Source organism: Aquila chrysaetos, chromosome 7 (assembly GCF_900496995.4).
Source record: "Aquila chrysaetos chrysaetos chromosome 7, bAquChr1.4, whole genome shotgun sequence".
Taxonomy (NCBI): domain Eukaryota; kingdom Metazoa; phylum Chordata; class Aves; order Accipitriformes; family Accipitridae; genus Aquila; species Aquila chrysaetos.
In genome coordinates this window covers 27,924,885-27,937,860 of record NC_044010.1, presented here as the reverse complement: position 1 = coordinate 27,937,860, position 12,976 = coordinate 27,924,885, and the positions used below count along the sequence as shown (strand labels likewise).

General features: G+C 45.8%; 1 protein-coding gene across 4 annotated transcripts in view; it reads left to right on the top strand.

Annotated features, from left to right (window-relative positions):
• Window positions 1–1,760, top strand: part of LOC115343587 (amyloid beta precursor protein) — a 243,124-nt gene extending 241,364 nt beyond the window's left edge. For all 4 annotated transcript variants that reach the window (XM_030019716.1, XM_030019719.2, XM_030019718.2 and 1 more), the window contains one exon: window positions 793–1,760. In XM_030019716.1, the coding sequence (XP_029875576.1) occupies window positions 793–894 (102 nt within the window). In that variant the 3' untranslated portion in view covers window positions 895–1,760. The remainder of the gene's footprint in view (window positions 1–792) is intronic.
• Window positions 1,761–12,976: the final 11,216 nt, after the last annotated feature.

Sequence of the window (12,976 nt, the reverse complement as noted above, 5' to 3'; positions counted from 1 at the left end):
TAGTGATCCCTTTCTTTTAAGATCCAGTTGACCCCAGGTATAGATACTGATCTATATCGTAGGGGGCAAAAACGTAATAATGGGGGACTAGCGGGGTGATGCAAAGTATATCCCCTTTTTTTGTTTGTGGAGTTGCATGCTTCCTGAGCCAGACAACAAAAACCAGCGCTGGTACTGCTGAGTTTGATCAGCTGGGTTTGAAGTCCTGCAGCAAAAAAAAATGAGTTGCAGAATTGTTCCTGTTGCCTTATCTTCTGCGTATTACTCTGTCCAAAAAGTGAACCATGACTGTCCAAGCTGGAAGGGCCATCACTTTCAGGTTGCTCTTGAAAGCTGTTTGCTGGCTTCTCATTTATTGCTGGGTGCAGTGCCGTCTATTGATTTTGTTCATGAGGCCACTCATGGTCCTGCGTAACTTGGAGAGAAGACTTTTCAGAGACAGTTGTCTCTTCAGACAAAGAGAGCCTCCAGGTCCTAGGTTTAATACTCTGTTTAGTGGAGAAGTATCCCTATCACTTCCCAGCCACCTTTATTTTAGACTTTCTTTCGATATTTGGACTGAGCTTGGGACCTAGTTTACTTTCCCTCATTCGTTAAGGAAAAAAAAGGCGGGGGGGGGGGGGGGGGACAGAAGAACCTGTCAAAGAAACCGTCTTGTGTTTCAGAGGATGCTTTCTGCCTGAATGTAGAGGGGAGGGTACAAAGTATGGTGGATGGCCGTAAAGTAAGGAAATGTGGGGTATGCTGTGAATTGAGCAAGAATCTGACGCTGATTGTTTCTTCTCACAACAGGTGGATGCTGCAGTGACACCAGAGGAGCGCCACCTTTCCAAGATGCAGCAAAATGGCTATGAAAATCCCACCTACAAGTTCTTTGAACAGATGCAGAACTAGGACACCACAGCAGCCTCATGAGTTGGACAGCAGAATGATTGCTTCACTGCCCATCGGTGTTCAGTTATAGAATAATGTGGAAAGAAAGAAAAACACTCTGTTTTATTATTTACTCATTCTCGCCTTTTGACAGCTGTGCTGTAACACAAGTAGATGCCTGAACTTGAATTAATAAAATCAGTAATGTATTTTCTCTCTCTTTCTCTTTACATTTCAGTCTTTACACTACATTATTAATGAATGTTTTTTGTGTACTGTAAAGAAGTTAGCTGTATTTAACTAGTGCATGGATAGATTCTCTTTCCCAATTATTTATCAAGTAGCTCCTTAGCCAGTTGTATATTATTCTTGTGATTTGTGACAAAAATTAAGTCCCAACTGAAATATGCTTTAAGAATTGATGGGGGATGCTTTCTGTGTCTGTGGGGTTTAGCTGCTTCTCTTTGCTGAGCATTTTTTTCTGATCACTATGCATTTTAAAGTAAAACAACATTTTTTAAAAAGTATTCCAGATGGGTTATTGAAATTCTTTTCCTCTGCAGCTGCATTTTATTGTACAGATTGTTGCTCCTGCTGTATTAGTGACGTAGAAATCATGGGAATACACAGTCGTTTCTTTGTGCCTGTTTTATGTGCACACTTTAGGCATTGAAAGGTAAACTTTATTTTCTTTTCCATGTATCTTTTTGATCTTAAAAAAAATATTAAAAAGAATCCCTGTTAATTGTGAGCACTTCTGGGGGGGAAAAGTGCCTGCTGGTCGAAAATTAATGGGGATCCTCTGCAGGATGATTGTACAGAACCATTGCTTATGAATTGATAGCTTTCTACACTGTGTTACATAAATAAATTAAGAAAAAAACGTTTGGGCAAGAGTTTTCTTTGGAGGCAGAAAAGATTTCTGAAAGCCACTTAAATAGAAAATGTGGATGTTCACACTGAGAGAGGGTTAGGAAGGGATTTTCCTACAAGGATCGTGGCACTCGCAGTCAGACCAGAGCAGAAGGAAAGCGGCAGCGAGATGGAGTGGGGAGTGACAGGCGCTGACTTCAGCACACCTGCCCCTCTAAGTTGTCATCTCTTTTTTTTTTTCCTTTTCCTTTCTTTCAGTTTGTATAATAGTGTTTTAATGTAAATAAATACATTCCTGGAGGAGCCCTGTCGTTGTAGTGTGTTTCTGCGCCAACCAGCCACCCTTGCTTGTACAGAGGAGCACAGCTTGTGACTAACCTCCCACTTCCCCGTCCATCCGCAGGAGTGACTTGCCAGCAAGCTCTTCTCTTGCCGCCGCTGTCAGCTTCCTGGCCTGCCGCGTGCCTCATCAGTGAACATGAGGAGGAGCCTCCCAGCCTGCAAGACCATCCAGCCCAGCACTGCGGCATGACAGCGGGTGCCCAGGAAGGGTAAAACAGCACCACCTGTAATTTTTTCCCAAAAAGCTGCAGGGAGGGGGCGAAGTGGTTGGTAAGCTTTGGTACATAAACCCCAGCCTGGCACCTTCTGGCCGTTGCCAGCTGGAAGCCTGGCCGAGAGCTTCCTTCAGCCCCTGGCCCTCTGGGCTCATGCCTGCGGCACAAGGAGAGCGCAGTAACCCATGGCACAGGGCTCGCCTGTTGAGAGAGGCGAGACCACAGCGGGTGAGTGGACCCGGTGATCTTCAAGGTGGCCTCTCTACCCAGCCCACAGCAAGGACCCCTCAGGTTGAGCTTGGAGATCAGCTGATGGAGCTACAAGCTGAGTTATGGAGTAAAACGGGAGGTACATGTTGCACGAAAAAGAAAGCTAATCGCTGTTTCTCCACGGCAAACGGGTTAGATAAAGCAGGACTGAGGAAAGAGAGCTAGGAGTAGAATAAAGACAGCAAAATCTATCCAGCAAAAGCCTCTTGTTAACTCGCTTTGTCTGCAAGCCATAAGAGCCTCTTCTCCAGCATTGCCTACAGCTTTTGCCTCCACAGTGAGATGAAGTGTGGCTGCAGTGGGGCTGCACAGCTCAGGTGAGTGGGTGAGTTGCTCCAGACGTCAGCTAAGAGAAGACTACAGTTTCCAGCCCTGTTGCAGTGACTCGTCCTTCCCCATCCGTGACCTTCCACAAAACTTCACCTGCTGGCCTGGGACCAGGAGGTATGTTTATTCAGCGAGGAGACTGCTGGGGCAGGTAGTTTGACAAGCCACCTGCGAGGATGCAGGATGATGAAGAGGCACCTGCTACTCTGAACCAGTAGCAGAAAAAACTGTGGAGCTTCCCATTGCCTGTCACAAACCAGTTGTTTATTCCTTTTGCTCTCCCATCCCCACTATATCAAGGGAATTCAGCACAAGGGATCAGAGCCCTGGAAATGGTCTTATTTGCAGGCCCTGAAGTGCCAGTGTTTTATAAAGAATCTGTAGAATGTCCCTAGAGGATTTACCATCTCCGGTTTCAAAGCTGGACCATTTGGGCCAGAATAATGGGTGATGGTAAGCAGAGGCCTTCAGGCCCCAAATTGCTCTAAAAGAATCGAAAATTTTTTCTTTTGCAAATATTTAGGGTTAAGCTCATGTCTGTTTGTGTAGGTGTTGTTATATAGGTCACGCATACCCCCTAGAAAGGAATACATAAGACTCTTCTGTGCACATGTCCACTGCTGCAGAAAAAGATCCCATTTCGGGGGGAAAGGCAGGGTGTAATTCAATTTAGTGCAGTCTCATTAAAGGAGCATTACCAAAATTCCTTTTAGGAGAAGCTGGAGTAATCCATAAAATCCAGAGGGCCACTGGCCTTTAGAGCAAATCCCATTTATAATACCATAATCCCATGCAATCCCAGTTACAGAAAAATGCAATTGCTTTGAACAGTAATTCCCAGACAGTCAAGCTTCCTGGTGTGGGGTTATGTGTCTGGTGAGACACTGGTGCTGCTGTTGCTACTCATGGACGAACTGTTAATTAATCACTCAGTTTTATGCACTGATTAAGTGATCAGTTTTTATGATTCTCTCCACACAGGCACACTCCTGAAAGAAAGGCAATAAATGCACACCATGACATGCATGTAAAGCACAGGGTGTGAACAAAGTTCCTGGAACTTCAAGAGGAACACTCCCATGGCTGCTGCAACCCCAAAAGCTGCCTAGCAATTTATCACAGTTCCCAGGTAATAGTGGCAGCCTCCTGCCCATCTCTAGCCATCCTTATTGTGGAAAGATTATATTAGGAGTGAATAGAAACAGTTTGACAGGCTCATAAAGTAGAAAAGCTGACAGAGAATGGTAGCTAAGCACCTCGCTTCCAAGTGCAGGATTGATTGGGTATCATCCACTTCAGCAATAAACCGAGCTGGGTTGTTGCGTGCAGCTATGGGCTGGAAACAAAATTCCACTCCCCAGCCCTGAGGAAATTACTCGGGGCTGGGGCGGGGTGGGGGGGGGGGGGGGAATGTGTGTAAGTAAAATAAAAATATCCCTGGCTGTGGAGTTGATACTTTTAATGGAAAAAGTTTTCTAGCCTGAGTCATTTTGACAGAATGGGGTTAGTGCTTACACTGCAGGTCCGTCAGCAGAGCTGGTGAGGGTGGTCCCTGGCAAGGGGGAGCGGTGCCAGGCAGGGATGAGGGCCAGCTCCAACCTCCTCAGCTGCTCGCACACCTGCTGGCTTTTGAAGATGCTGGCCATCCCATTCTTGGGTTTCACAGACCCACTCAGATTAATGAGTACCAGATGTAAGGTGAAGCTTCAGACGTTATCAGGCACATGCTAGAAGAGCCACCCTAAAAAACGTGCATGTATGTGCCATGCTCTGCATCTAGTACCTGCCTCTTGCTAAATCTGGTTCTCCAGCTGTGGGGTGGTCTAGGAAAAGCAAACCGAGGCCTGGTGTTGCCCTCATGGAGAACATCTTGCAGCAGCTGTATTTTCCATTACATCTGTCATGATCCTTGCACAGCTCTGAAGGCTCCATCCTCATTATATATCTGCACTTAGCAAAGCAATTTTAAGGCCATTGCTGTGTGGCCAAATGGCTCATTTTTATTGTTTAAACTAATGGATTTTGTGGATGGTGGGTAAGCTGCTGTTAAAATGCCTCCAGGCAGCAAGATTGAAAATATCCTAATGACATATGAGAACAGATTACAAAGAATGCTGTGCGCAGCATCCTGGTTGTGTTCCTCTGCAATTTTTCCACCACTCGGAAAGTGAGGGTCTGGTTTCAGTCAGACCAGGATGGCTCTTCTCCTTCATTGCTTCCCAGTAATTCGCTCTTCCACCCTCTTCCTAGAAGGAGCAAGCACTAAATCTTCCCTGCAACTTTCTCCAGTCCTGGCAAATTTATTTGGCTGACTATACAGAAAAATCTTTTAAGGTTCCAAATATAAGTATTGGGATTTATTTAGAGGTAATAAAATATTCTGTCTTTAATGGGATTCTTAGTTAAAGTTGAATTTGGACACTGAATTAGAGAATGAGTCTCCCTAACTAGTGCCTCCCGTGTTTTTAACCAGTTTTCTCTGGGGTTGTTCAATGGACAAAAGCATCCACATCAATTTCAGGTAGGATATTACCTAGATCAAAAGACAGACATTCCTCTTTTAAAATGCTGCTAATGAAAAAAAGAGAAACAGAGCTGGCACAGGATGGACTCCCTGCAGCGGGGGCTGACCAGCACCTGCAGAAAGCAGATCCTTGAAATAGCTGCAACACAAATGTGGTAATTATGGCTATTTTGAGTCCCTAATCACCACGCTGAGTCCATCTAACTATGCCTAAGCGCTACTTCAGGCTATAGCTCTGGGGAGCATTTCAAGTGCGGGATCTTTTTTCCATTTAATTAGGATGAAGAGTCAGGAGAAACAAACAAAATCCCATTTACCCCATATGCCGTTTTTCTAAAAAGGGTTTATGGAAAAAGCCCTGCACCCTCCAGCCCCTTGCGCGGAGATGGGACCAGACCCAAGCTATAGCCAGCAGTGATCCCTGCCAGGCTGGCAGGAGGGAACCAAGCTCCAGCAACATAATATGATTTCTAGACCCCTTTGGAGAGGTCTGTTTCTATGATTTTTTGTGTGCTAAGAAGCTGGCTGGCCCTTGGGGAGGATGGGAAGAGGCCATACCCACTGTGGGTCATGCTGGTCCGCCCCGGGGCAGTGGGCCGTGGAGACCCTCAGCCTGGTGGCTCTGGCACATGGCTGGCACAGTCATTTGTCCCTGTTACAATGGCGGAACAGGGACCACCGCTCACCAGAAACTGGCGCTGCCCTCCATGAGGCACCCGGCCACAATGAAAGCCCTGGAACTGCAGGCCCAGGGCACCCCTCCGAGGGCTGCCTGGAGGGAGTGCGCTGAACCCTGTGCTTCGGCCCGCCATGCGGCCGTGCCGGCCCACGCCGGCCATGTCAAATGCACTGCTGATTCACTGAACGTTAATGGCCCGGGGGCACAGCCGGGGGTATCTGTAATGTTCAGGCAACATGCGGATGCATCACCATTGTACACTAGCTGGGATCCAGCCCGATAATGACAAGTTTGATGTTACAATACCCTATCGGCAGTAGTGAGGAGTGGAACCTTACTCCATGCGTTACATGCATGCTGCCCAGTGACCACCTGGAGGGACTCTGCTTATTGGCACTGTAAGAGCCAGATCTGGGGAGCTGAACCACAGCAAAGCTTGCTTTAGCACCTGGGGAGTTACTACAGAGACCCTGGTCTGCTGCCAGTGCTCTCTGACACAGCACTACAAAAGACTATCATCAGCTACCTTGCAGGTATGATCCTTAGAAACCCCTTGTTTGCAACAGAATAGTCTCCCCAGAACTGATGTAAACAGTGAGCAATGAAAGACTGAGCTGCAATTAGCCCAGTCTTTTTTAAAATACCATTTGTACCCATTACCTATACAGAGTATTGTAATACTGTTTGTCTTTTGTTTATCTGGCATAGCAAATGGCATTGCCAAGGCACTTGGCTGGTTTTGGCAATAGGGTTGCTAGAAAATCTGCTATGAAAGTCTGTGGGGCTGCCAAAATTCAGTAGCCAAAAGAGTTTAGCAGTCAACAGCCTGTGTTTTGCAAAGCCTCAATTTTACATGGTTGGTATAAAAAAGGTATATAAAAACTACATATAGAGAATGAAACTCTATTCAATGCTGCAGGATAGGTGTTATCCTTAAAAGCCCCAAAAATGAAGGGGTAGTCAGGAGGAGCTAGCCAATGACAGGCCGAAAAGAAGAGCTGCTTTCCCTCAAGGAGGGCTGGCCAAGCCTCCCTCTGCTGCTTGCCAGGGAAAGCCCCAAAGCTGCAGCTCTGGCCTGGTCCAGAGAGGCTGTCAGGGCATCCTCTATCATATCTGTTGACACTGGGGTACACTAAAGGTTCATGTGCCCACAGAGTGTGGGGCAACTCTCAGCCTCTTCTGAGAGAAGGAAACAACTGGAGCCACAAAAAGATTTCATCCATGATCCCAATCCCACTTGTGATCTGTAGTTTATCCAGGAAACAACCAACACCCCCACCCTGACCCTCTTCAATGCATAATCAGTGCCCTACGCAGGGACCAGAGGACACCTTCCAAAGGTTGTAGGACCCACCAATGGAGGCTCAAAGTAGAGAGAGAAAAGTCTGATTTGCACTGCATAGTACTGGCATGACCAAGGCTCTCCTAAGCCAACCCAGAGGAGAACGGAAAGAATAGCAGAAACACACAAATGGATGTATAGTGTCATACCAAAGGTCCACCTAAGCCCAGTATCCTGCTTCCAATGGTGACCAAAAATGGAAGGCTGGGGAAGGGTGTAAGAGATTCCTAGATATCCACTCTGTTCTCCCCCAGGCGTCTCACTTTTTGTCAGGACTCTGTGAAAGGTGCTAGTGACTGAGTGTACGGTAGCTGGTGCAAACCTTGGAGAACAGGTAACATCCACAACACCTGGTCCAGACAGGCACGTCTAGAACATGGCAGTGCAAGGTGGGGCTTTGATGGGATTCAAGCCTATAGGCCCTCTTTATAATAGAAATACCACAGCAGAGTGTGTCTAGCCAGGATAACTGCTACTGCCATTGATCTATATTGACATTTTAATGCAGAATCACATTTGTGACACAGAATCATTAGAATAAAACCCAGCGCTTTTAGGCAGGTGACATGTCTGAGAATAAACTCTCTTTAATTTGGCTGAATATACCAATCCCACCAAAGCACTGAATCGTGATTCTGAGCATGACTTTGATCAAATAATACGATGCTTAAACATAATGGTTAAACAACATAATGCAAATCAGAATGATAATTTTGCGGATTCTTCAGAACTCCCACCTTCTCTAGCCTTCTGGCAATATTAAGGAGTCAGGATTCTATATGATTCTAGTTGAAGTTGCTACTGAGCTCACGGTTAAGCTAAACAATTGAAGGTGGCTTCAGCTTTCAAAGCTGAACTCCAGACAGAAAAGTAGTCTTAGTACTGTGGCAGGTGGGTAAATGGCATTTTGGACTTCTCTGTAATGCCACATTAAAAAAGTATGTGCAATTAGAAATCTGTTGGATAGCTGACTGTCACAGTAACAACAGACCAGCCTATGTACACTGAGCCTCAGATATGGGTCAAGGGAATGGGCTCGAGTTCAGCGAGCTTCCACACCTCACTCGCCCATATTGCCACCCCAAGCTAAACTCTGTTGGCCTGTAAGTCCCTTCAGCCCTTGCAGCAAAGCCATGTGAATCCCGTTCTGGGAAGATGCCTGTGATTTTACACCATTGCTCCTGGGACAGAGGAGGTACGAGGAAGCAGTGAGACCGGGTGCTGCGCACCCCTCACCGCCATGCTGCAGGTAGATGTGCCGAGAAAGCCGGGGTTTTCCTTCCTGTCTTTCCTGAAGTGCGGGCTCAGCCCCATGCCCACCGACCAACTTGGGTCCATCACTATTTCCTAGTGATAAGCCCTGCAGCAGGGAGCCTTCCTCAGCATAGGGGACACAAGAGGGCTCAAGTCCTCAGCTGCAGAGATTTCAGACACATTTTCCCATTTATGCCAGCAGAGCAGCCTTCCTACACAGTGAGATGGCTGTTCAGCACTGGGAGGAGGCTCTTCTGCTCAGTTTGTGCCATCTTATCATACCAAGGTAACTGAGCCTGGGAGAAAAAGGAACATAAGAAGGTTGCCGTAAGGTAGTCATGAGGGTTTGGGGTTTTTTCATCCAGATGGGGGAAGTTGTGGAGTTCTGTGTTAAAAATCAGCTTAATATAAAATAAACAAGGGGCAAAAAATTCAACTGTATTTTATGAGCGGAAGATTAAACCTTGCACAGTTTCTGGAGGGAGGAGACATAGAAACCTACTTTCTAGGGAGGATTTATTGCCCTACTTTAAGAGGAAGCAGAGACAGAGCTCTGAAGCCCTGAGGATATGGAATAAGCACCCACATCCTCAGGTTTTTTTTTTTTTTACTGGTTTGCTCTAGAGGCTTTCCAGTCATTGTCCTGACTGTAAGACCTCATCTGAGGCTTGGGAACTAAACATGTTTAAAAAAAAAAACAACCACACAGCTTTTATGTACATCAGTCTTCTATTGATCTGTGTAAAATCATGAGCCCGGGCATATGGCTTTGATAGCCATATGTGAGAGCTGTAACAACTTTAGTTGAAAGAAGAAGCGTTCTGCAGCATTAGCAGTCCTATGCATTCAAAACATGTGCTTGAGCAATGCAAGATCCTGAGACTTGAATATTTTAGGCATTCTTATCTGCCTCCTGATTTCAGCACCTTGAAGGTATACTCACATCTCACTTCCAAGTGCTCGGCTGCAGTCACATGGACTACAGCCTGCTTGTGATGCTGTGGTCAAAGCACAAGGTGAGATACTTGTGAGATTAGTCCAGTCCATCATCAGCTCAAATGAAATCTGTAATGCTGCTGAGACTGAGCAAAGGATCATATTGCCCTTTTGTGATTATAAAATTGCCCTTAAAAAAAACCCCAAACAAAAACCCACTTCCATAGCATGCTTGTGAAAACAAGCAATTTTGTGTCAGAAATCTTACCAAGTTAGCATATCTAAAATACATACTTGTTCAAAATGCAATGCCTATATGCAGGCAAACCACCAACAGTCAAGGGTTTAGACTTAGAAGTGAGCATGAAGATTCACTTTTTCCCCAGTAAACTCTCTTTCTTAACCCAATAGTATGCAAAAACACAAACACAGCTAACTGCTCAAACAATTTCTCTTGCTGGCCAGGAGGGAAGACAGAAAATGCTACTAATATTTCTACTTTTAAATAATTGGGAGGTCTTTGAGGTCTGCAGCTCTGTAGCTTTATAAAATACACGAGATTTTCATTAACATAGACTTTTATATTTAAAAGTTCAAATTTAAACATACAACTCAGGAAATGTTGTAAGCCAGAGGCCATAATAAAAATAGGCCTCTGTCACACAGTCAACTGCATTAAGAATACATACTTGTAGATGCATATCTGTGAACCTAACGTTATAATAAACACTAAAGATACACACAGTGTAGGCAAGTCAGTGTTAGCCAAATGGCATTTTAAATGGCTCCATATGCTTTTGACTAAACTACTTTATAAATGTACACAATAAAGTCTTCAACATTTTGCTACTGCATAATGTTTCCTTCAGTTTTATAGTGCTGCAGACTATTACACAACTCAAGAACAAACTCTGGTTCCATTAACACGAAACTGTGGATTTGTTTATAAGGTTGCTCTGATTATTTTCCTTCAACCTCGCTGCAGAATGCATAAGCTGTAAACTCTTTGAAAGTGTCTTTTTTAATCTGCTTTGATGGCACTTAGCTGAAGGAAACTCTGGTCCAAAATCGGTGCTTCTTCAATAGTAAAAAATTAGACCTCAGTAAGTACTGTTAGCCTTCTCTTATCCGTGAGCAAAGGTCTTAATTAGTTTAAAAGCAGGCAAGGTATTGTCTCTGTAAACATGTAACATTTTTCATTTTGTATTGCTTCCAGCTTGGGAGTGGTCAGCTCAGGACTTCATGAAAGTGGGGAGTGAATAGGTCTCAATATTGCAGAAGAAATGCAAGTTCTTCCACGGTTGAATTAGACAGAGCTGTTCAAGCAACTGGAAAAGAGAACAGGGGAACCATGAAATATAAAAGTTGTTCTGCAGGAAATGAGTGCTGAGACACATAGGAAACTTCATGCTGCGGCTGCTTTTGACGAAGACAAAGCTGTTGTGACATCTGGCTCAGCCTACCTTAGCAATTAATGCAGTGTAATAAGTGTGGATCTGCTGATCAAAGCATTTGGTCCTGAGGCGTCTCACATCCCCATTATGACCTAAATTCAAGGTGTTTATTTCAAAGTATCTATAATCCAGCCTCCAGGGCTAAACAATTCAACTGCATATGTACAGTCTGGCACTTCCAGGAGCCAAATGACCCCACCAAACCCTGCCTTCCTCACTTGCCACCCCTTCTAGAAAGTATCATGCTGTCCTTTCATCTGTCTTCTGTCAATGTGCCCCTGCCCATGTCAGTTTGTACTCACATCATCTCCCTTTTAAGGCTTAATGCCAGAAAAAAATCTCTATTTCTGTCTTTCCTGGTGCTGCTCCTGAGTGTCACCATGAAGCCAGCTTCTCCATCCACTCCCTGCTCATGTTCAGACAGTATAATCTGCAAGGGGCTGTGGGACAAGGGCTGAGGGTGGGAGCCTGATCCTGAAGCAGTACTGGGAGGACACCTGATGTCTGTTGTCCTGGGCTGTTTTTTCCCAAAGGATCAGGACAGCAGGATTTCCTCCTGAGTGGCCACCATGCTTGGACTCCTCTGCCTGAGTGTGTCCAGGGCCTTGGGGACACATGGGGCCGGATCACCCTTGGGGTGCTTGGCAAACTTCTAGCTTCTGGATGTGAGTGGCCACAGTCAAGGCCATCAGCTGTGAGTGGACTCATGGAGCATCTATGTCACCTTTTGGGAGCTTATCTGTGGGATCAGAAGTGGAGCTACTGGCCTGGGGCATCTCATCATGCAAGTCCTGCCAGTCAACCATTACCTAGTTTGGAGTAGGCAAGACTGCCAGGGTAAGGTGGTGCTCAGGATATGTGAGACAATCCTCCAGGCTCACTTCCTTTGAGCAGTGCAAGTGGGAGAGGCTGCCAAAATAATGCAACCCTCCTGGCCTTTGCTCCCCATGGGAGCCAGCATTGTGGGAGCTGGCTCACCTTCCCATCCCGAGCTTAACTCGGGGAAGCTCTGACTGCACTGACTGCCAAGGCTGCCTAGTCATATATGGGCCTTCGTGGACCCTCATGGACATCTCTGCAGAAGGACCCATGTGACCTATGGCATCTGCTTCCAGCCTTGGATTCAATAGCTTTGCTGATACCTTTCTTTTCAAGTCCTCACGACGTGCATGGTGGAAGTTGAATGGCTGATTCTTGCCGGAAGGAACGCCTTGTGTGATTGATGGCGTGCCAGTCCTCCCATGGCATCCAGTACATGGAGCTAATGGCTGTCATTGATGAGGGTCACAAACACACTGGTCACCAGGAGTGGCTCGCACGGCAGGGTGGGGGACATGCTTAATCACTTTTGTCATTGTAGCAAATACAAAAAGACTCCCGAAGTTTCTCTCAGTCATCTTTCTCCACTCTCTTTCCTCAGAGGAGGTTTATTTGTGTCTTCCTACACCTTCTTTAGGCCTTTGCCTACTCCACTTTCTCACTCCTGAGCAACACTCAATCTACAAGCATGGGGCAAGCAGGGCTACTTGGATTACACCTTCGCTGGCCCTCTGTGATTTGGGCCCTTACATCTCCATCAGGCACCGGTGCACTTTTGAAACAGACCTTACAGGTTCATGTCCTCTGAAAGGGATTTATCTTACATACACCAAAACCCCTCTGAGAAACAAACACATTAACTACGGAAATGGAGGATCTCAGGGGGTTGTTTCAAACCCCCCCACAACAGTTCCTAACCAAACCACTAGAGTCAATACAGTGTCTTTTTCAGGTGTGAGACACAGTCAGTCTTTCCTGTCTTCCTTTTCTCTCCCTTCCCATCCCTCCTTCCCCTCAGTAAGAAATGTTATCACTACCCTTAAAATGCCAAGTGGTTTTTCAGCTATT